The 24,037-nt window shown below is 43.2% G+C and overlaps 1 protein-coding gene across 3 annotated transcripts in view; it reads right to left on the bottom strand.

Moving 5' to 3' along the window:
- NAT8L (N-acetyltransferase 8 like) overlaps nt 1-11,523 on the bottom strand; it is a 52,244-nt gene extending 40,721 nt beyond the window's left edge. Inside the window, exons 1-2 of one of the 3 annotated variants that reach the window (XM_006134724.4) lie at nt 10,327-11,508; nt 7,770-7,934 (exon numbers count right to left, since the gene is read on the bottom strand). In XM_006134724.4, coding sequence (XP_006134786.1) covers nt 7,770-7,934; nt 10,327-10,660 — 499 coding nt within the window. In that variant the 5' untranslated portion in view covers nt 10,661-11,508. The other 2 variants (XM_075930887.1, XM_006134725.4) reach the window with 2 other exon arrangements.
- Between the last annotated feature and the right edge of the window lie 12,514 nt (nt 11,524-24,037).

The raw sequence follows: 24,037 nt of genomic DNA on the forward strand, positions 1-24,037 counted from the left end.
ATTTTGGTAATTATTCCTAGGAAAGAGCATGAGAGGAGGGAGAAGAGGAAATACACGGCTAGCTAGCCGCTGGTTGCAGCATGGATGCCAATGCTGCACTTTCCCGTTTGGGCTTATATTTCCACAGTGCCCCTTAGACCTTAAAACATCCATTGATAGTACAATACAGTCCAAAAATTAGGAGAAATAGAAGTGTTTTTAAAAGATACTCTAAGATGGATAAAAATATAAAATGAATGATACTACCATAATTTTACTTTTAAAATACCCTTGAGTTGCTTCTGTTTGAAAGTCTTTAAAAAGAAATTACATCTGAATAACTGTGGATGTCTACTTTACTCCACTTTAAACTTCTAGCATTACAGTTTAATTAATGGCACTTTTACATACTGCAGCTATTAAAAATATATAATACAAGTAGTTTGTTGCTGGTTTCAAAAAAATATCACCATCAACTAATCCCAATACTAATTTAGATAAGCACCTCTTTCAACATATTCTTGCATACTTAGAGACAAAGAACAAAATGAAGCAAGGGGTATCATTATGGGCTCTATTTTAATCCAGATTTCCTAGTAACACAAAAGTAACCTGTTATTTCATATGAGGTGCATTTAATCTAATGTTGATACAGGAAACCATACAAGCTAGTATATCTCAGATGAGATCTGCTTCTGATTCATGGTGATGCATATGCAAAAGCAAAATCCTGCTTTTAACACAAACGGGATAGACAAAGCAAAGGGATGCAGTCTGACAATGCACTTTTGTCCTATTTGCACGTACGCAATCATGCTCTTGAAGAAATGCCCAGAGAGGCAAAACTAACAGATGACATCCACATTTTGCAGCATTTCAACCTTTACTCTGAGGGCTTTATTTTTTCAGTCTCAGAAAGGCGATTAAAAATAAGGCATTTCAAAGGAGTTAACACTTCAGCCATGGTAGCCGCGATACTGTCTGTATCTAACACACCAGCCAAGTTATACAACTGTCTCAGTAAAAAAAGAAATAATCTTACAACCAATTTGTTAACATGGGGGAGATATTTTTCCTCTAGCCAGGCTGTTGGAAACTACTGAACCATTTTAGTTCAAACTTTCAAAGAAAAATAAACTACGTAAAGCCTATGCACCTCAGGCAGGCATCCACCCAACATGGAAAATTTCAGCCCACACAATTTAAATTGGGCAAAAGTATAAGCAACTGAAAAAAAGAGCCTTATAATGAAAAATATCAAGCAATTTTAACTATAGGTTTCCATTACCTACATCCTCTCTAATAAAGCAATTTTGTGAAGGTTTCAAAATGGTTTTAAGGAGCTGACTACTCAACATAAACCTGTGTGGTGGGAGGGTGTCATAGTCCAGACTCCAGCCCACACCCATAAGTCTATACAGCAACAAAACAGCCCTGCAGCCCAAGGCAGATGGCACAGGCTAGTCATGGGTTTTTCTTTGCTGTATTGGCACACCCTGCATAACTCTACTACATGCAATAAGGCTATTGCACTTGCAAATGATTTTTAAATGAAGATCCCCATCCTGAAAGCAAGGGGCCAGGTACTGAACTCTCTAAACTGGTAAGGAGGTAAATAGTGTTCCAGTAGCATAAACGCATTGCAAGAGGAGAAGAACAGGCCCAAGAACTACAACATAAAGGACAGAATTCTCTGATCTCTAACTAGACAAGAGGTCATCAAAAAGAAAACTCGGAAACAAAATAAACAACACTCCACTGTATACCGGACATGCTACTTTGTTAACTGACAAGTACATTTACTGGACAAACTTCTGATCTCAGCTAGACTACAATAAAGTCACCTTTTTGACAAAACTTCTATTAGACCCTGAAGTAGGACAGAGGCCAACCTCTCTGGAGCTCTGCCACTCAAAGAAAAGCCCTGGAAGAAATTGTATTTGAGAGTCACCACTTCTCCCTTACTCCTTTTTCTTGCATACACGATGCAACTTATTTTCCCTCTCATGCCAACCTACCACTGCCCATTGGCATGTTGCCGACAGCAGTACATGCTTTGTCCATGCCCTTGGAGGGAAAAAGTGAGGAGAGAACAGAGAATGCTAGGGCAATGTTCAACATCAGACCTGAATTCAAGGGGATAGGGTCTTACGTACCTACCTAGACACGTGAGGTAAGAATCATAACCTAGCCCATTGATTTAGCTGATGAAGTCACTCTGAAAGCCTGCACCAGTTTAGTTATAAATTCAGTTTAAATGGTTTAGATAAACCAGTATAAATTCCTGCCATTTCAGTCTAAGAGTAGCTTAGGCTATGTCGACACTTGCAGAGTTTTTGTGCCATCAGTTTAACCGATAATAGGAACTGGTAAAAGAAAAGCACTGGTATGTGTTCTCGCTTACTCCCACAGGTATCAAATTGCGTTCACATCTGCAGCATTTACATCCCTGAGAGGCTGCCCTCAGTGCGCTGCTCTATCCAGAGTGCAACTCTCTCAATTTTGAGAATAGGCCTTATGCAGGTGGGACATAATCTTAGGACATCCTGGGTCCCTGCACAGTCTCTTCTCCCCAAACACTGATCCGCTCCAGTAGCTCAGCATTGCTCCAAGCAAGAGTTCCTTTGCTCCATGAAGCAGCCCATATCACCTGACCAGATAACTAAAAACTTGCCAAGAAAACAGGAAGGGGAGTTTCAAAGTTCCCAGGGCTTTATAGGGAAGGGGTGGACATCCGTTTACCTGCCATCAGAACAGCAGAGCTGCTGGCCAGAAGGGTCACCTGGGCACTGTGGGATATCCTCTGGAGGCTAAAAGCTGTATAATAGGAAGAATGCATCTTCAGTGGCATATCACCACAAACACATCACTGCTAAGCCTCTCATGAAAGTGGTTTTCCGTGTGCAGTGAAACTTCTGAGCTTCACTGAAAAAAGTCACTGGCAAGTGTAGACACTCCTACCATGTTTTATGCAAAAATTGGCTTTTTACACTTTAAATGACAAGTGGATTAATGCCCTTCACTTCTAGCCACAGGAGCAGCGGGAAAAGCCTCCAGGTGAGCAGTTTCCTGTTCTGCCATTTCCCCAGCCAGGGGGAGGAGGAGTGGCAGCATGTGGAGTTGCTTCCTCCCTCCATGAGCTAGATCCAGGCCCATGAGGCTTGGGGCTCCACTGCCCCTGAAGCAGGAAGCCAGCCTCATGGGGTGGGGTGGGGTGGGTGGGTTGCAGGTCTGGACTGCCGGGCTAATGCCAGATTTTAAACACAGTTAACCAGAATTCAGAACCAGAAAAAAGGCTATAAGTACTCAGTTTAAAAGTAATCCTTTTAGTGTCAACTGTTTAAATTTTCCATGGTTTTCCATTCTGGATCCCAATCTTTGAATAAACCAAAGCCACAGCAAAAATATACAGACTGAAAAAACCATGACAGAATGTTAGAATTAAATCTTAAGGAGATGCTGTGAAATTGATTAGGCAACAAAACTGTCATACCACAGGAATACTGTACCAAAAAAACCCCAGCTGTGCATATCTTATTTATGCTAAGAACAACTAGAGGCAGGGTTCCATTTCAAATTAACTTCTCACTGTTGCAACTACCGATTTATAAAGCTAATTACATCAGAAAGCCCACATATGTCAACACTAGACTCAAAATTTTTCTAAAGACAGACCAATTAATCTATCATTAAATGTAAGGCTAGTTGCTTCCCAAAACTTCATCAGCTTCCCTGACAGGCAACAGAGATTAATTTCTTTACAATAAAAACCAAGTCAATCACAATGAACAATTATCAATGATGCCTTGTCATCTATAATGTTTTCCCCAACTATCTTTCTGGGTATAAAGGAACAGAATGATAATGCTACCATTTCCAACATGAAATGTTACTTGTCACCTTTTTAAAAAATTAGAAATATGAGATTGTTAAACCATCCAGATGTTGTAAGTCATCTGCTTTTATGCACTAAATCCCCAATTCAGGAAAGTACTAATCACTTCCTATTAAAGAAAGTGGCAGACAATTGGACTAACATGCTTACAGTTAAGAGTGTGCATGAATGTTTTGCTGGATAAGGTCCTAAATAATGGGGCAAGTAGGTGAGAAAACCAAAAAACTTGAGTTTTGTCAAATTTAATACTGAAAAACTCCAGTCAGCATTATGTATTTATTTATAAATACAGTGACCATCACCAAGTATCTGAGTACTGGGTGAAACTTAGAAGCCAGCAATAACTAAAATACATTTGGGATCAGTGGATCAGAGAGAAACAGCTACTCTACAAAACACGTGAAAAGAAAAAAAATCCCAACACGCCAGTAACACAAAGAATTGCTGAACATTGGTTCTTTAAGCCTAGTGAGAAAGCAATGAATCTATAGCAAAGGTCATGAAGTAGCAACAGAGACAATTCCTTTCAAAGCTTTCTTTAGTAATTACTGTGGCTGGGATTTCAAAACAGTTTAAAGGAGTTAGGAACCCAAATCCCATTGGAATCTGTAACCTTTCTGCGATCGTGTCTGTTACAGACTCTCATGTACTGCTTACTGAGATATACCAAATCTTGTGGGTCATTTTGAAACAGTTTTTTGCCATTTTAATCCCAAAATATTGCAGTAGTTCAAAGTGGTAAATACCTGCCATATACACCATGTCTATATCTCACTGTACAACAGGGCCTTGCTCCTCATTAGGGCCCCCAAGTGTTATTGCACTAGAAATAAGTAACAATTTTCATACCATCTAAGTCCATAGTAAAACTTCTCAAATGCCTGATCATGCTGCCATTGGTTTCTAGCAATTTCAAGACTGGCCATCTATCCTTTTTCTGATGTACCACTGTATGAAACAAGCATTCTCCCCATATCGTCCACAAATTTAAAGATACCAAGCACGCAGATAGGGATTTTTCAAGCAGCTTAAGGGAATTAGGCACCCAACTCCTATTGAACTTAATGGGCATTGGGGACCAAATATTTGAAAAAAATCACAGCCTTAATGTTTACCTGTTTTGATGGCTATGTTCCACTCAAATACTAGAATTCCAGTTTTTTGTGTTTTTCACTAAATTTTGAAGACACCACATATTCCTGCCATACCTACTGAGAAAGGTTTGCTAGTCTGGTGATGATATAGGGATATTTTCATAGAAAAATAAAAGGATTTAAATCCAGTTTTAAGGAAAATAATGGAGCTTGTGAAATTTATGGGAGTTCACTCATACCTGGGTTTCAGAAAAGGTGTTAGCAAATAACATATGTAATTGCTGTCAGTACTATACAAATTTCAACAGGGAGCCAACACTTTTCATTGACACACTGCAATAACTTGTGGCTTGTGCCCTAACAGTAGATTATTAGGAATAAAATATTTTGATTGGAATTTACATATTATCTTCATCCTTTCATCAAAGAGAGGGAATGTGAAACTGAAAGCTGTTTATGTTTTGAGAGTAGGAGGGAGGAGGCAGAGACAATGTGATGCTCGTGAAAACAGACGCCAGAGAACTTTAGATGGGGATCCACACTGAATAGGTACATGCATTGGAAGCTTTCTAACCTTCAGCTGCAACCATGTTCCAAACCTGAAGCTCTCCTCAGCAGAGGCTATGAATTTTGCCCAGTTATTCAACCCTTCTGACATGAGAAACCCTTTAATAGGCACCACTAGAACCATAAATCTGGTGTAAATCTTCTATTTAAGGAACATATGAACTCTGCCTACCCATGTTTACATTCTGATAGATTCAACAACCAGGAAGTCCAGGAGTTTATTCCAAAACTGAATGACCCATGATGTCAGCAAATAAAGACGGTGAGTAATGCTGTAAAAGACTGATGTGTCTCATTCACAGTGAAAATGTGACTGCACTTTTTTACTGATTCTTTGTACTAACGCAAAACAAATAACTGCTGAAGTTTCTCAATCTTCATCTAAGTAAATTTTATATCTTCATTTTCTACACATGCCAATGCTGTAAATAAATTCATTGAGATTTATAACTTGAACATTAGCCATACAACTCACAAGTATTAATGAAAACGCAAGTCTAAAACAACTTTTCAAATTCAAATTATACCTTTTATTTGTCAAGAATGTCGTATCACTTTTCACAAAAGCTGCACAACATCCCACACTGCTTCCCCCCCCCCCCCCCCCCATTGAAAACCACTGCAGAGATTAAACATTTTTCAGGACAGGTCTAACACTAAAGGGAAAGATTGAACAAGATATGAAGAAGTCAACGTACCTCGTTTTGAGTTTTCCCATCATCCCCACAGTGGGGGTTCAATGGAAGAAAACACTCCCATCAGCTTCCCTTTCTCCTTATAGTAGCAAGGGTACCAACCGCTGATGGGGGCACCTTTAAGTTCAATTTAGTGGGTCTTAAGTAGACCCACTAAATCAAACCCCTGAAAATCAATCGCAGCAGCATCAATCTTTAATTTAGTGAAGACATGACCTTAGTTTGAATCCTTATTTTTAAATGTAGCACCTTCTTTAATTAAGTTTGACTTTTTAATTACAAGCACATTATACATCAGCCCCAAATCAGACAACTGCTATAAATATGGATCTTCCTGATTTAAATTTGACACAGTAGAATCAGATTTAATATTTGTGAGAACTACTTAGTGTATTTCAATGAGAAACAAGATGTGAAAAATTGTTCGAAGGCATATTAATATTTATTACAGAATGAGAATATTTTTAAAAAAATAATTTAATACTGCATTTTTTTAAATGAAGAGAGTTGTTATACTATGTGTTAAGTCATCTAGAAATGCCCAGCAGGAGTATCATGCACTTGTAGAACAACAGTGATGAGGAGGGTAGAGGTGGAGAAACATTAAAAAAAAACCTTTTAGAGTAGCATAACAATCTAGTTTCAGAAAGTTACTGGCCATTAGCTTTGCACCCTTAACCAGTCATTAATGAAATATTTGTAGCCTCAAATATTAATCACTCATATTAGATATCAAGAGGTACTCAAATATCCCCCTATATTGGTGCCTACTAGATATAAAAACAAAATAAAGTTAAAGATAAGATATTTCCTCTGTTCGTTAGACAGATTCCTGTAACAATCCACCTTCTATTAATGAAGATTTAAGAAATCCAAATATTTACATAACAAATAATAAGAATTTATATAACAGTGCACACATTGAATATATAGATGCGTATGTCACATGTACAGATAGACAATAGCCCTTTACCTACCTGTTTCTTTCCTCTTCCAAAACACTTGTTTATGGAAAGTTCTTCTTGAATGACACATGCAAATACACAGAATAACTAAAATGCGTGGCTATCAAATCTGAAGAGGTGGTATGCATAGGGGTTCTTCTAATCAGTTTTGCCAAAAATCCTTCCATCTCCCTCTCCCACCCCATGCTGGATGCTGTCAACTATAGGATGCATTGACTGCTTATATCCATTAGACTCTATAAATCTGCATTAAATAAAACAGACTGCTGCAACCACCTTTAATACAAAAGTGCATCCCAATGAAACCTGTAGGTCCCAGCATGCAGTGCTTCCCCATGATCCCAGCTACTATGCTAGAATGCTGAAATTGAGAGAACTCTGCATGCTGGGACCCGTAGTCTCTTCAGGCTGTATTTAAAATTAGGGTGGTTCCTAAAATTTTATGCAGACAGGAGGTTGCATTCTGACCATTTGTAAGATTTCTCAGTGCTATTGACATGAGAAACTATATTAAATGGCCATTTTTCCATGAGCAGGATTTGGTGAATGTTTCCTCCATGGAATTAATACTCACCTGGTGGTTTCATGTAATATTGCTCAATATCAGACATGTCCGTATGCAGCGCACACTCGAGATAGCTGAGGATAACTTTTCTACTGAAGTAGTACCTCATACCCATCAGAAAGATGGGCAAACAGCAGGTCAGCAGCAAGGACTTGGTCACAACAAAGCATATTACTATGGAGATAAGGAAGAGAAATAAACGATACCTGTCAGAAAAGAGAATTTAGTGTTGATTTCGGAATATAAACCCATTAAAAAAAATCACAGACATAATATGCATTGATACAATATAAACAAAAACTAACCAATTTATATTTTCACAGTAACATATTTTGGATTAATAGCACATTATTCATGTAAAAACAGCCTGTAAAAAGTTTTAAGACTCCCACTTCACAAGTTACTTAAAATTTTGAAATATATTATCACATTTGATGAAGGATTTTGCACTGTGCTTCTGTAAAAAGAAAACCTCCCATCCAATTTGCTATAGTTCAGTACTCCTGCAAATATCACTGCGTCACACAAATATCAAAGGCAGATGGCTTCTTTATTAAGATATGTCTGCGATTACTCCTCAGACAAGATTTGACTGCATCACCAGTCCCTGCAGAGAAATCAAAGCACTAAAACCAAGATGCCCACATGTGGCCTTCCATCATCATCGCACTACAGGGAACAAAAGAAAGACTGTGACTAAGGAAGGTATTTTGCGCACATCACCTAATAGCTGCTTACTTATTATTTTGGTCACTGGAAGATAGGGACCTTCTGGAAAACTCATCCAAGAGCTGGCTATCCCAAAACCTTATACTAGCCTGTTTCAGTATCAGCAAGCAATGCAAGCCACTGAAAATAAAATAGCAGACAGCACTGAGATGACACGCAAGTTGCTCCCATCATCACTTATCACTTTGAAAGCCTTGAATCTTAAGCAAAGATATTTTAGAAAGATCAAGCACAAAGGGGAGGCAATCAAACTTCACTGTTCTCAGATGCATTTAGTATCTTAATTACAACGTTACCTGATGATGACATTCCCTTCTCTCCCTGGCCCAGAAGGTGAAGGAACCAGCTGTGTTACCGCATGCAAAGAGCAAGGGCAGGGGCATAAGAGAGAGAGAAAAAAAGAGTCCACATGCTATTATCTTTGGGAGGGATTTTTCCACTGAGGGCAACTGAGTTTATCTTGCAGATGTAAAATATTTTCTGCTACTAAACAAGCAGCACGTGATCATGGGAACAATTAATCTCCTTTGACATCGAGTCAAGACAGGGATCCCTACGGTCTCAAGCTTTGTAACTTGCATGCAAACGGATGAAGGGCGAGGTTTAATTTAACAGCAAGGCACGCAGCTGTGCATTAATACTAACCCGGCAGCGCTTTGCAATACAGACTGGGCGGCTACACGCCACATCTCGCCCCTAAAGGCGTCGCTGAGGTCAGGGCTCCGCGCGGCTGCATGCAGCAGGGCGACCCCCGCCGCTGTGTCTGCAGCCCAGGAGGTGGCGCGAGACCGCCCGGGTCAAACGTTCCCCAGCAGCCGCAGCCACTCGAACGCGTTCCGAGCCCGGCGGTCACTAGGTAACGCTGGAACCCGGCTCCAGCCGCCGCCCCGCCCAGGTGCCTCGAGACAGCGGCGCCGCTTCCATTCAGGGCTTCACCTCTCGCCGGCAGAGCGCAGCATCCCGGCCCGGAATAACAGGAAAGGCGGGTCTGTCTGCTGCGCGCCGGGACCCACCGCCTCCTCCCGCACCGGCAGCCCCAACCCCTCTCCTGCTTGGCTGAGCCGAGAAAGCGCCGTGCGCACGCACCGCCCCGGGCAGCAAAGCCCCACGCTGCCCTAAGCACACACTTTTCCCTTGAAGTGCAGAGACGCACACAATGCGCCCCAAGCTGCAGAGGCCCGTCCCTCTTGCGCACACACCGGCAACTCGCAAGTCCCTCTCCCCAAACCCACGGATGCAGAGCCACCGGAGCCAGCCGCACGCCCCGCTCCCTGCAGACCTGGAGAAAGAAGCCCCTTGAACACGCAATATCCCCTCAGTCCTGCAGAGAACATCCGCCCCCAACTTATCTCCACGGAGAAATCCCCCCCCCTCCCCCACGCACCCAGCAGCCACGCGCCCCCCATAGGCAAGCAGGGACCCCACCAGGCGTTGCTCGCAGGCTGCCTGCTGCCTGCATGCGGAGGGCAGGCTGGTGGGTGCCTTTATTAGCGTTGCACTCTGCGCTCTGCAGTGGTCTCCAAAGCGTGGCTCGCGATCCTGGCGCTTCATTCCTGCTCCTCGCAGTCGCCAGCGGTACAGATCCGCCGCCTGCCAGACGGCGAGTTTTCAATTGGCTCGACTTTTGTACCCTGACAAGGAGATAAGCTACTGAGACTGCGGCTTTTTCTTCCCAGCACCAGCAGCACGAGACAGCAATTCTGCACCAAGGATTAATAGGATCGACGCAGGAATGAGTTCTCCATCCTTCAACACAAATCGTATTGCCCATTTTTCTTTTTATTGCATTGCTGAAAAAAGCGTGCCCCCCCCCCTTTAAACCAGTCAATATACTTACCAATGAGTATCCCATAGATCAACTGAGTGAGAGGCTGGTGTTTTAACCCTCTAAATGCTGTGTTAGGGATCCTTTCCATGATTCCTTCATAAAATATACGGCGCACCACCTCTTGATCGGAAGGATGAAATTCTCGTATATAAACGTTGTCTTTCTTGAAATCCTCTTCCACACCACTCCGAGAAGCTGGGGTGGGGGCAGGGGAGCCGGATAAGGAGGGCCACATCTGGGAGGAAGACACAATGATCGTATCTTTTTTGGATCCTGAAATTGATTCATGATCTTCCGCCACAATCTTAGTCTCACAAACCATTTTGGGAGACGAACAATGCATGCAAACTGGCCGAGAAACAAAAAGGAGCCCGGCTTTAAATAAGAAACAAAACACGCCAAGCAGTGACTGAGGAGCAGCTTTTATGAGTGCGAAACAAACGGAGCTGGGTGGAAAGCGAGAAAGGAGGGCCAGTGCATTTTGGAGAAGTATTTATAATGCAGCAGAGCCGGTGCAATTCGGAACCAGGGGGTCCCTCAGGGTCCTAGCGTCCTTTGTATTGGCTGGCCAGGGTCACCATGTGATCTCTAGGGGTGGGGAGGAGAAACACCTCCTTTGCCTTGCATTTTATTGCTAATTACTACAGCATGCATTTCATTTCCTTTTCGCCTTTTTAACTATCCAAGCCCTGCTGAGGTGAGATACTACGCAAATCTGTCAGAGATGGGCCTGGCTCCTCGTAGAGAGAGAGAGAAAAAATATGATTGACTTTAACAAGGGTTCCGAGGTTGACACGTTGCAAAGTTCACAGCATAAAATGTCTGGCATTTATTTGGAGTTCCTCTTGAAATCTACCTGCTACTTAAAGACTACCAATTCCCGTTTCTTTCAGTAAAATATATGTAGGAAAACCATACATAGATTGTTCTAGAAAGAGTGACTATCTAAAAAATATACATACACGCTGCATACATTTACGTGGGTATAGTTATATAGATTGTGTATACGCGCGCATCTCTAGCCGGTTATCTAAAATATTTGTCTAAAACTCCACTGATAGATACATTCCCATTCATTATTCGGTAGCATCGAATCTCATTAATGGTAAGTGGAAAACTTGAGATTAATTTGGTACTTATTCGTAGTGATGTGAAAGCGTTTCGAATTTTCTCTCAAACTACCTATAGTTTATAAGGCACGATGTGTGTTGTGTATTTGTTTTCTTTATAACGCCTTAGCGATAGGTTTGACAACCGAATGGCAACTTTGAATTTTCGATAGGCCACGCTCTGGTTTCTTAAGGCATTTGCTTACTTCTCAAAAAATGTAAATAAGAGCTTACTTCATTCCTTCTGGGGACCACATGCAGCTGTGGGGAGCGCGCTTTGCTCGAGTGGGAGAGCAAGTCACTCACCACTGCGGAGTTTCCGGGGGATTAACTCTTTCTTGCCTCCCTTCGTGCATTTTAAAGCACTCTCCACCCCCTCCCCTATTTCTAAAAATACGTCGCCTAGCTCCATAGAAGCAAACATCGGTCTGACACCCACGTGAACAATATTCAAAGCGATTTCGGTTTGGCAAACATTTCTTTCCTTGCCAAGTTCTTAGCGTCTGCGAGAAAACCAGAGGAAACGTTCGCAGTTGTGGTCACACAACGCCCCTCGCGCGCCAACACACACTTTTGGGTCGCGCTGAACTTTTTCTCCAGCGGGAATAGCCCCCCCTCCCCCCCGCACTAAGGCGCTGCATTGGTCTTAGCCTGGCGTCAGGGACCCCACGGTAGCGCACGGGGGGCACCCCGCCAGATCTGCTGCAATGCTGAAGCGCCCTAAGCGCGCACCGCCAGAGCAGCGCGCTTTGCTCCGCTGGCTGCTCCACAGAGGGGCTCCCCGCGCGGGACACCCGCACGGGCTGGTCATTGGCTTCAGCCCCCATCCTCGGGCGCCTATGGAACTAGGGCTCGGCAAAGCCATTCAAACTGGCGGACCCGCCATCTCCAGCATCCCACAAGGAGCCGGGGTAGGGAAGGCGGCTGGAGGAGGGGCGCGGACCCGCAGGAGGAGGAGGACTTTAGTCTCCGCAGCGCCCAACAGCTCCGATCCCGGTTTAAACCGGCCGGGACAGCATCGCTTCGCTCCTCCTCCGGCTCCCTCCTCCGCTTGAAGCATGCGCCTTGCAGCTTCAGTGCAGGTAGCGGCTTAGCCACTGGCCTGCGCGCAGCGTGGCTCGCCGCTAAGGGTGCGGGCGAGGAGGGGGAGGAGCGTGGGGAAGGGGCTGGGGCGGCGGTGACCGTGATTTCCAGCTTCATGAATGCGGGCGGAGAAGAAAGGAGCAATGTGCCCGCCTCTCCCACTTACAGCCCGGTCTGCTGGAATGAGCTGCTTGCTCCCCCCGCCGCCAGGCCCCCCTGGGCGTCACTGCAAGAGCACTAGGCACTGGCTTCAAACAGTGCAGGGGTTGCACCCAGAGAGATGCTACATTTAAGTGCATGCGAGTGGAGCTGCTCTTCCGTTAACAGCGACGAGATCAAACAATAGGAATAATGCCTGGCCCTAAGGGAGATGTTTGTGGTTTAATAACTCAAGGTATAATCGCCTTGTGATTATGCCAGTGAAAATTTACTAGCCAATAAGACCAGCACGTCTGCCGTGCGGAGTATCAGTAACTGCTTAAAGGTAGGAATAAAATGGTCAGTTTTCACAGTGGGAAGAGGTAAATAGCATGATCACTCTGGGAATTGACTGGGGCCAGTTCTGTTGGACATATTTATAAATGGTTTGGGAAATGGGGTAAACAGTGAGGTGAGGATGTTTACGGAGGATACAAAATGACTCAAAGGTAGTTAAGTCCAAAGCTGACTTGCAAAGAGTTATAAAAGGCTCTCACAAAACTGGGTGACTGGGCAAACAGCGGTTGACAAAATTTAATGTCGATAAGTGCAAAGTAATGCATATTGAAAAACACAATCCCCAAAACGATGGAGTCTAAGTGATACCTGCAAAATAAAGGACATTGGAAAACATAATCCCAACTAAACATATAGACTGATGAAGTCTAAATTAGCTGTTACTAATGGAGACAGATCTTTGAGTCATCATAGATCTCTGTGAAAACCACTGGCCAATGTGCAACAGCAGTGTAAAAAGCTAGGAACCATTAGGAATAGGCTAGATAATAAACCACCACAGGGTCACTATATAAATCCCTTGTTATGCCCACACCTTGAATCCTGCGTGCAGTTCTGATTATCCCAGTTAATTAATTATATTTTATTTTATATTTATTATATACGCACACTAGAATTGGCAAAAATGAATAAGGGGTGAAACAACTTCCAGATAAGAGATTAAAAAGACTGAGACTGTTCATCTTGGAAAAGAGATGACGAAGATAAAACATGTATGATAGAGATCTATAGAATCAAGAACAGAGTGGAAAAAGTGAATAAGAAAATGTGTCTTACCCCTTCACATAATACAAGAACCACAGGTCATGAAATTAAATTAATAGGCAGGAGGTTCAAAACAAACATAAGGAAGTACTTCTTCATACAATGCTCAGTCCACTTGAGAAACTCATTGCTAGGGATTGTTATGAAGGCCAAAAGGTTCCTGGATTAAAAAAAGAATTAGATAAGTTTATGGGGCATAGTTCCATCAATGGCTGGTGGCCAGAATGGTCCTGGACACACAACCCCATGCTCTGGATGTCTCTAAAACTTCTAATTGCCAGAAACTGGGACTGGATGACAGAGTGGAGTACTCAATAATTGCCCTGTTCTGTTCATTCTCTCTGAATTATCTGACATTTACCACCGTCAGAGACAGGCAGCTGGGCTAGATGGACCATTGAACCAACCCAGTATAACCATTCTTATGAGCTAGAATCTACAGGCAAACACTGAGCAGAAGTATTCTTTTTAATTCACAGACCCTTGGGGCTTGTCCTCAGGAGGATTACTCTTCAGCCTTTCCCTGCATCTGGTAATGCAGATTTTATGCAAACTGCAGTAATAGGGTGCACACAGTGTGCTCTGTCTGGTGTGCTCTGTCAGTGTGCATCTGTGTATACACAGCAATGATTTGCTGCTGACTTTGGGCATGGTATTCTCGGAGATGTATCCTGTTCCTAATATTCTGTTAGGGTTTGTTTGTGTGTTGCTGCATGTCAAGTGGATGTTTTCAGAGAACTATCCACAATAACGTCCAAATTTCTTTCTTTGGGGTCTATATTAGCTGTTATCACTCAAAAGTAGACCTTTGGCAAGATCTTAAATATTGTTAAAAAGATACTTCTAATTTTCATATAACTAGGCTATGTAGAAGACATTGATCCATATATTTTGTTTAATCTCTTCTAGTCAGACATTTCGCCTTCCTGAAACATAATTACCAGCATGCAATTGTTGTCTAATAATTAGCCACACTACATAAGAAATCAGTAGAAAGAGTTCATCCCATTCCCTTTTAAGACAAATAATGTCCTGAATTGATAGTAATCACTGAAACTTCCTCCTATCCATCCCAGGACTCCCCTATTTTCTCATCTGAAGATTTATCTACATGTGGAGTTATTCTCAATTAACTCTTATTCCAGAATAGGAGTTAATCAGGAATAACACCAGTTGTATGAGTAGTTAATGCCTGTAAGCCTTTAGTGCTTATATGGTTCTCATCACTGTAGCATCCAGGTGTCTCACAAACATTTTTAATATGTCCACTCAACACTCCTGCAATTACTACTACCTTCATTTTACAGATAGGGAACAGAGGCACAGAGATAATAAATGACTTGCCCAGAGTCACACAATGAGTCTGACAAAAGCAGACATCAAACCAGATCTCTTGAGTCTTGACCTAGCGGTATAATCACAAAACTCTTCTCCTTTATTTTAAGCCTAAATTTTCAGATTTCACTAGAAACTGGAAGAAACTAGAAACTAACTCTATTGCCAAGCTGTGGAAAAGAGAGAGGAATTAGTGAAGCAGCAGGCAATGACTGACTGACGCAAACATCAATAAAGTCAGGGCCCAATCCTGCTCTCATTCTGCAAAATTTCAATTGACTTAATGGGAGCAGATTTGGACCATAAGAAAAGATGGGAAATTGTTAAAACAAACGTTTGGCAAGCCAACTGCTTTGCCAAGGGCTATGAGTATTTTAGAATGCACTTGTCATCCCAAGTCACTAAACATTTTTCTCTTCATTTATTTCTGCTCTTCCAGAACCTAAGGGTGTATCACACCAGATGGCATGACCTACCAGTGAACCTGATGGATCTAGCTAATTTAATTGAGATCGACATTCTTTTTAGAGTCCTGAATTTTATTCAACTCCTGTCAGCCCTTCTCCCTAGTTGGTATAGGTGAAATTTATATGGGTGTTTCCCGTAGAAAGGTGAAAGCCTGAGAATCAGTCAGAGTAAATTATACAAGGTTAAGAACTGGAGAGATCTGAATATTCTACACAGTTAGACGGCCCTATTTCAGACTGACTCCACTTAGAAGAATTAGAGACTAAACATATTAAGCTAGTAAGCACAGGACGTGCTTCAGATTTGGTCTATAGTAACAGAGAGTGATTTGCCATAGCACTTTGCAGAGCATAAGAATATAAGAATGGCCATACTGAGTCAGACCAAAGGTCTATCTAGCCCAGTATCCTGTCTTCCTACAGTGGCCAATGCCAGGTGCTCCAGAGGGAATGAACAGAACAAGTAATCAATCCAATGATCTGCACCCTTGTTGCCTATTCCCAGCTTCTGACAACGAGGTTAGGGACACCAATTATAAGAGAAACCCCAGCAGTAGGGTACTTGATCACAAAATCTTTCTATCCCACCCCTGATAAATGCATTACATGCCCACTCTGTAAAACTTCTAGATGTCAAAGATGGGAGTCAAAGGGAGTCAGATTAAATCTTTTATTCTAACCCAGACTACTGCAAACTTTAAACAAATGACATTTCTTTTGCTAGAAAATGATTTGTTTACATTTATAGAATCATAGAACCCTAGGGCTGGAAGAGACCTCAGGAGGTCATCGAGTCCAACCCCTGCCCAAAGCCGGACCAATCCCAACTAAATCATCCCAGCCAAGGCTTTGTCAAGATGGGACTTAAAAACCTGTAGGGATGAAGATGCCACCACTTCTATAGGTAATGCGTTCCAGTACTTCACCACCCTCCTAGGATATGTCTACATTTCATTCTTTTTTCAAGAGAGGAATGCAAATGCAGATGAACGAAATTGCAAATGAAGCGCAGATTTGAATTTCCCACGCTTCATTTGCATAATTGCATCTGGGTGCTGTTTCGAAATACCCTATTTCGAAAAAAAAAGCACTGTGTAGACATGGTTATTTCAAAAGAAAACCCTTCTTTTGAAATAACCCTTACTCCTTATACCTCTAATTAAATAGTTTTTCCTAATATCCAACCTAGGCCCCCCTTTCCCTCCACACACACTGTAACTTGAGACCATTGCTCCTTGTTCTGCCATCTGTCACTACTGAGAACAGCCTCTCTCCATCCCCTTTGGAATCTCCCTTCAGGGAGCTGAAGGCTACTATCAAATCCTCCCTCACTCTTCTCTTCTGCAGACTAAATAAGCCCAAATACCTCAGCCTGTTCTCATAGGTCATGTGCTCCAGCCCCCTAATCATTTTGGTTGCCTTCTGCTGGACCCTCTCCGATGAGTCCACATCCTTTCTGTAGTGGGGGCCCAGAACTGGATGCAGTACTCCAGATGTGGCCTCACCAGAGCCAAATAAAGGGCAATAATAACTTCTCTAGATCTGCTGGAAATTCTCCTCCTAATGCACCCTAATATGCCATTAGCCTTCTTGGCTACAGGGGCACACAGTTGACTCGTATCCATCTTCTCATTCACTGTATTCCCAACATCTTTTTCTGCTGAACTGCTACTTAGCCATAATAATGCTGGGGATTCTTCCGTCCCAAGTGCAGGCCTCTGCATCTGTTCTTGTTGAACCTCATCAGATTTCTTTTGGCCCAATCCTCTAATTTGTCTAGGTCACTCTGGACCCTATCCCTGCCTTCCAACATATCTACCTCTCCCCCTAGCTTAGTGTTATCTGTGAACTTGCTGAGGGTGCAGTCTTTTCTCCTTATCCAGGTCATTAATAAAGATTTTGAACAAAACCAGCCCAAGAACTGATCCTTGGGGCACTCCACTTGAAACCGACCACCAACCAGACATCGAACTGTTGATTACTCCCCTTTGGGCCCGACAATCTAGCCAGCTTTCTATCTACCTTACAGTTCATTTATCCAGTCCATACTGCCTTAACTTGCTGGCAAGAATACTGTGGGAGACCATATCAAAAGCTTTGCTAAAGTCAAGGTATATCACATCCACTGATTTTCCCATGTCTACAGAGCCAGTTACCTCATCATAGAAGCTAATCAGATTGGTCAGGCATGACTTGTCCTTAGTGAATCCAGGTTGACTATTCCTGATCACTTTCCCCTCTTCCAAGTGCTTCAAAATGAATTCCTTGTGGATCTCCTCCATGATTTTTCCGGGGACTGGTCTGTAGTTCCCTGGATTGTCTTTCTTCCCTTTTTTTAAAGATGGGCACTACATTTGCCTTTTTTCAATCATCCAGGATCTCTCCCGATCTCCACAAGTTTTCAAAGATAATGGCCAAAGACTGCAATGACATTTGCCAGCTCCCTCAGTACCCTCGGAAGCATTAAATCCAGACCCATGGATTTGTGTATGTTTAGCTTTTCTAAATAGTTTTTAACCAGTTCTTTCTTCACCAAGGGCTGTCCCCCTCCTTCCCATACTGCATTGCCTAGTGAAGTAGTCTGGGAACTGACCTTATCTATGAAGACAGAGGCAAAAAAAGCATTGAGTGTTTCAGCTTTCCCCACATCATCTGTCACGAGGTTACCTCCCTCATCCACTAAGGGTCCCACACTCTCTCTGATCACCCTCTTATTACAAGCATGCCTGTAGAAACCTTTCTTGTTACTCTTTACATTCCTTGCTAGCTGCAATTCCAGTTGTGCTTTTACCTTCCTGATTACTTCCCTGCGTTCTCAAGCAATATATTTATATTCCTCCCTACTCATCTGTCCAAGCTTTCATTTCTTGTAAGTTTCCTTTTTGTGTTTAAGCTCACTAAGGATTTCCCTGGTAAACCAATCTGGTCACCTACCATATTTGCTTTTCTTACTGTGCATCAAGTTGGTTTGTTCCTGTGCTTTCAATAAGGCTTCCAAAACATTGTATTCATACACAATTTGGAAGACACAGTTAGTACCTGAGAGCATCCATGCTTAAGGAAATGTATATTCCTGAGTAGTTCCACTTTCTACCAAATGTTTAGCAAGAAGAGGTGGGTGAGGTAATATTATTTATTGGACCAACCTAGTCTCTTTCGCCATCAGAAGTTGGTCCAACAAAAGATGTTACCTTGCACACCTTGTCTCTCCAATATCCTGGTTACCGATACAGCTACAATTACCCTTGTTACCAGATTTACCCTGTACTCTGGGGTATGTTCATTTTATTTATTAGGGTTATTCGTATAGGGCGGGGGGTCAACAATTCTATCAGTGTGCTGCTTATGCTTACTTGTGCTCTTATATGGAGCTGAATTCTCCCTGCTGCTAATTCCCCCTCCCACTTGAACTCTCCTGCAGGAACTATGTTCCTCAAGACAGGGTTCTTCCCACCTTAGTAACATTTGGACACTCACACCTACAAACAGAACATGCCTGAGAGAACTAGGTAATCAGCATTCACAAGCTGACCCCTTATATGTCCCCTGGACTCAGCAGGCTGGGTTTAACAGCCCTTTAAGCTGCCATCCTCATTTGTCCCCAGGTTCAATACTTCCCTATCCCCACTTTCATACCACAACCATTCGCTGGTAAACTACACGATGAGCAAACCCCACAGGATTTTAGGCACTACAGGGGTCTTTAGCTTGGGTACAAGAGCGTTGCTGAAGAGTGAGTGGGGTAGCCAAAACAACACCCCTAAGGAAGAATGAGCAAGACAGGAAAAGAGAGAAAAGCAACCAGCTTAACAATGAAAGTTATTTATTTCTGGGTAGTGAATATATATACGGAGCCAAACACACAAAACAGTTACAATATTAAATCTAACAGTTAATATTAAATCTAAATTGAAACTGATTACAAATGTTAGGGCTAGCAATCCATATAACAGTTTACATAGGGTCAGGAGGCTATACTTTGATAGAGTTGGCGGGGAGGGTGGTGAGGAGGGGAAGAGAAAGAGAGAGATTTCATCATTTCTGGAGCTTGCACTGATCAGGGTTCCCAGATGGTGATGGGAGCTGGGAGTCCAGAGGGCAGGAGACAAGCAGAACAGAGCCCACAGCTTGGGTAACATCAGATGCCAGATACTTAGGTTTAGAAGAGTGCTGGGGCAATAGTGGGCTGTCATGGCTCATGTTCAGGGTCTGTGAAGAGGCAGAAAGGAGAGAACAAACTCCACACTCCCCCCATATTTACTGGGAGAATCTGGAATCAACATTATGGGATAAACATGAAGCAGTGACCTACATAAGATTGGAATGGCCATAAGTCCAGTACTTCTTTGACCTGTTCCTGCCTCAGCATCACGGTAGGCACTGACAAGCCTATCCAATGCGTATTTTCCAATGGCCCCAACCTACTCCTTTTTGCTAGTCAAGAAGGGTGGGTGGCAGGATGGAGACAGCTATGTTATTCCTTGCAGGTTGGATGGTTTATCTTTCCACTCTTTGATCTGTGAAGAATGAAACCATTTCTGCCAGCGTTTCCCATTTTTTCCCATTAAGATTTTCTACCTGGTAAACACTGGGGCTAGCCCGATTCACAATAAAGATGGGGCCATCCCAGGTGTGTGTCAGAGAATGCTGTTTTGCTGAAAACTTTCTGTAGATTACTGGTTGGCCTAATTCCCATACTATCGGAGGTTTTCTCCAGTCTAGTTTTTTGTCCTGTTTCCCTTTGTGTCCTTGATCATGCACAAATTGAATCAGGTCCCCCCCATATCTGGTTGGGGTCTATCCAGTGCCTTTCTCCACCTGCATCCACTGCCCACCACACATCTTCAACCTGCTCCATCCTGGATTTTCCTGTGTGATCTTTCCCTTTCTTGGCTAAGGACTGAATTTCTGTATCCCCATCTTGAAGGGTACCCAAGTCTAAGGTATCTATTCTTTGGCCTAAAGGTTTTCCCTGAATAAGTTACTGCCTCTATTTGTTCCACCTGGTCTGTGTCTTTGGTATGATCACCGATGGCAGCAGCTTTGACTAAGGCATCAGCTCTGTTGTTTCAGTGTGCTTCCTCTGAGTGAAAGAAGTTGTCATTTGCCTCCTGAGCACAGCATTCTATTTGCCCCTGCAGTCTGTCTACTAGCAAGGGAACATCCTGCCAAACAGGCGCTTCCTGGATTTCTCCCCCATACCCACTGAGCTGAACCTGTTTAATGGTGGGTCTCCCTCCTGAGATCCACCAAGGACTCAGAATGTTTACTGAGGCTCCTGTGTCCACTAGCACGGGCTAACGTTCCTGGGTTCCCCCCTGTAGCCCTTACAGTTGGTCTCTCCCACCTGTCACAGTGAAGTGTTGCGGTCAGCTGGGGAGGCCCATGGGGAACAGGGCACTGCTACTGATCAGCTGACTGCCTAGAAAGCCTCCACTCAGAAGAGGAGGCAGGAATCTGTTTTTGACAGGGAGTGTCTTCAGTAAGTGTTGGGGACTCACTCCTCACTAGGGCGATGGGCCGAGGTGGGGTTCTCTGCATTAACTCTGTTCTCCAGATAACCTGAGACAAAGCATTAATTAGAATGATGAGGGGCTGGCGATCATATTTCCTCATATCTTCCCAAACTTTACCAGCTCCATCCAGATCAAATTCCTAAGGGTCTCATTGGATCAGCGCTGCCCATGACTATGGGAGGTAGGGAGACTATAACTGGTAGGGCGATTTGCAGAATGAGGACCATTATTTGCAAAAGTAGTAGCGTGTACTGGCTCACAGGTAGTCTTTTTGCTGATTTGTTTTTTTAAGATGCCAGTCTCTCTCAACAAATACTCTGCCTGTTTGATTTTTGTCACTGGCTCATTCCATGTGAGGTGTTCCAAATTCACAGCCCCTATGGTCATTTTTGTCTGGGAATTTAGCCCTGCATAAGAGCTCTGTACCAATTCATGTCCCTGATACTGGTAAGTGATTATTCTACTCTCTTCTGTCTGGGGCAGTGAATCCAAGACAGCTGCCAGCATCTCTTTGCGAATTAGGTAAGCTTCAGGGGCCTCTCCAGGTTTCTGCTCTTCCAGAATATATCGTTTCTTAAGGGAAGAAGCAGGCAGTAATATTTTGAGAGCACTTATCCATTCCCAGGGGCAGTCCGCTCCCACAAACCTATGCCTATGTCCACAGCATCTGCATCACCAGGAGACGCACATAACTGAGCCAATTGGGTTAGGTCCATGCCATCGGCAGAAGGGTACATTTGCCAGATGCAAGCCAGCCATACCACAGCTGTGTCACCGTTCAGTGGTCCCAGCCTCTTGGCAATAACCTTGGCCTGACTAGGAGACCATCTTATTACATCCATAACTAGCTCTGTTGTGGGAAGATTGGCTCTTGCAACTATTTGTTTAACCTCCCTTGTGGAAACAGGGGCAACATTATGCCTGTGTGACCACTGGGGATTAAATGGGGCTCGGGGTTCAATAGCAGTGAGTATTTCTATTTTTGCAGGGGGTTTCCAATCACAGTCGTCTCTTAACCTTACAGCTGCTACCACCCCCTTATGAGCACTAAGTTGGGCATGTAGTTTACTAATCTCTGCCTCACACTTGTGATGGCTTGCTGCTGCCTTAGCTGCCTTGTTTTCATCATTGCTGCTCGTGCTTCCTCGAACATCATTTTAGTGTGGGACAACCCTTTTCTATACTGTTCTGCAGCTCCACCGGCCTTGTCCCTCTCCTCTTGCATATTTCTAAGTAAAGTCACCATTTTAAGCTTTTCTGCTATAAATTCACATCCATCAGTCTCACACTTGTCCAAACACTGTTGTAACTGCTCCAGTTCCTGCCTTCCCTTTACCATTTCAGCCATGTCCAGACATGCACAAAACAATGCCCATGCAGCAGCTGCATCTTTTGCACTACCTCATGGCTTAATGCTTGTGCAGTATTGTTCAAAGCTCAAACTTGCTTCAAGCAGGGGAGCCTCACCCTTAAAGCACCCTCTTTCCCAGGGGAATTCCCCCTTCTTCATTACCCATCTCTCTAACCTATTGGTTTTCTCCTGTCTCAAGCAAGCAGCCAAAGGGTTTTCTCAGACATCTCTACTTTTCTTATGTCTTTACCTGCAGTCACAATATAGCTCTGAAACATTTTACTTTCGGAGCATAATATTTAACTTCCTATTTCACAGTCCTAAAATAATTCCAAGCACAATTCGTAACTCTTACCACATTAATTGCTACTTGCACAGTTCTACAATAATTCCAAGCACAATACAGAACTCTTACCACATTAATTCCTATTTGCACAGTTCTACAATAATTCCAAGTATAATTCAGAACTTTACTAAGTATTCTGTGAGAATGATAGAGTGAGCTCAATAAAAGGCTAAAAAAAGAAAGATAGAAGAAAAAAACAGGCTCAGGCTTGTGCCTCAGTTTCCCTACTCTGCAGCAACTACTCAACAAGCACCCCATGATCAGGATCACATGCTGTCCACATTCTCCACCAATTTGTTACCAGATTTGCCCGATACTCTGGGGAATACTCATGTAATAGAGTTACTCTTATAGGGTGGGGGTGGGCGGGGTGTCAACAATTCTATCAGTAAGAACAACGAGAAGTCCTGTGGTACTTTAGAGACTAACAGATTTATTTGAGCATAAGCTTTTGTCAGATGCATGCAAATTCTATCAGTGTGCTGCTTGTGCTTACTTGTGCTCTTATATGGAGCTGAATTCTCCCTGCTGCTAATTCCCCCTCCCACTGGAGCTCTCCTGCAGGAACTATGTTCCTTGGGACGGGGCTCCTGTCACCTTAGCAACACATGGACACTCACATCCACTAACAGAGCATGCCTGAGAGAACTGGGTAATCAGCACTCACAAGCTGACCCCTTATATGTCCCTGGACTCAGCAAACTGGGTTTAACAGCAATGCCACACTGCACCCCCATGTGCCTTTGGACTCAGTGGGCTGGATTTAACAGCACTTTAAGCTGCCATCCTCATATGCCCCCAGGGTCAGCACCTCCCTATCCCCACTTTCACACCACAATCATTCGCTGGTAAACCACACGATGAGCAAACCCCACAGGATTTTGGGCACTACAGGGATCTTTAGCTTGAGTACAAGAAGTGTTGTTGCAGAGTGAATGGGGAAGCCAAAACAAGGAAGAATGAGCAAGAAAGGAAAAGAGGGAAAAGCAATCAGCTTAACAGTGCAAGTTATTTATTTCTGGGTAGTGAATTTATTTCTGGGTAGTATATGGAGCCAAACATACAAAACAGTTACAATATTAAATCTAACAGCTAATATTAAATCTAAATTGAAACTGATTACAAATGTTAGGGCTAGCAATCCTTATAACAGTTTACATAGGGCAGGGTCAGGAGGCTATGTTTGGGGGAGGGAGGGAAGAGAGAGACCTTACCACTTCTGGAGCTTGCACTGACCGGGGGTCCAGAGGGCA

This window comes from Pelodiscus sinensis, chromosome 5 (assembly GCF_049634645.1).
Source record: "Pelodiscus sinensis isolate JC-2024 chromosome 5, ASM4963464v1, whole genome shotgun sequence".
Taxonomy (NCBI): domain Eukaryota; kingdom Metazoa; phylum Chordata; order Testudines; family Trionychidae; genus Pelodiscus; species Pelodiscus sinensis.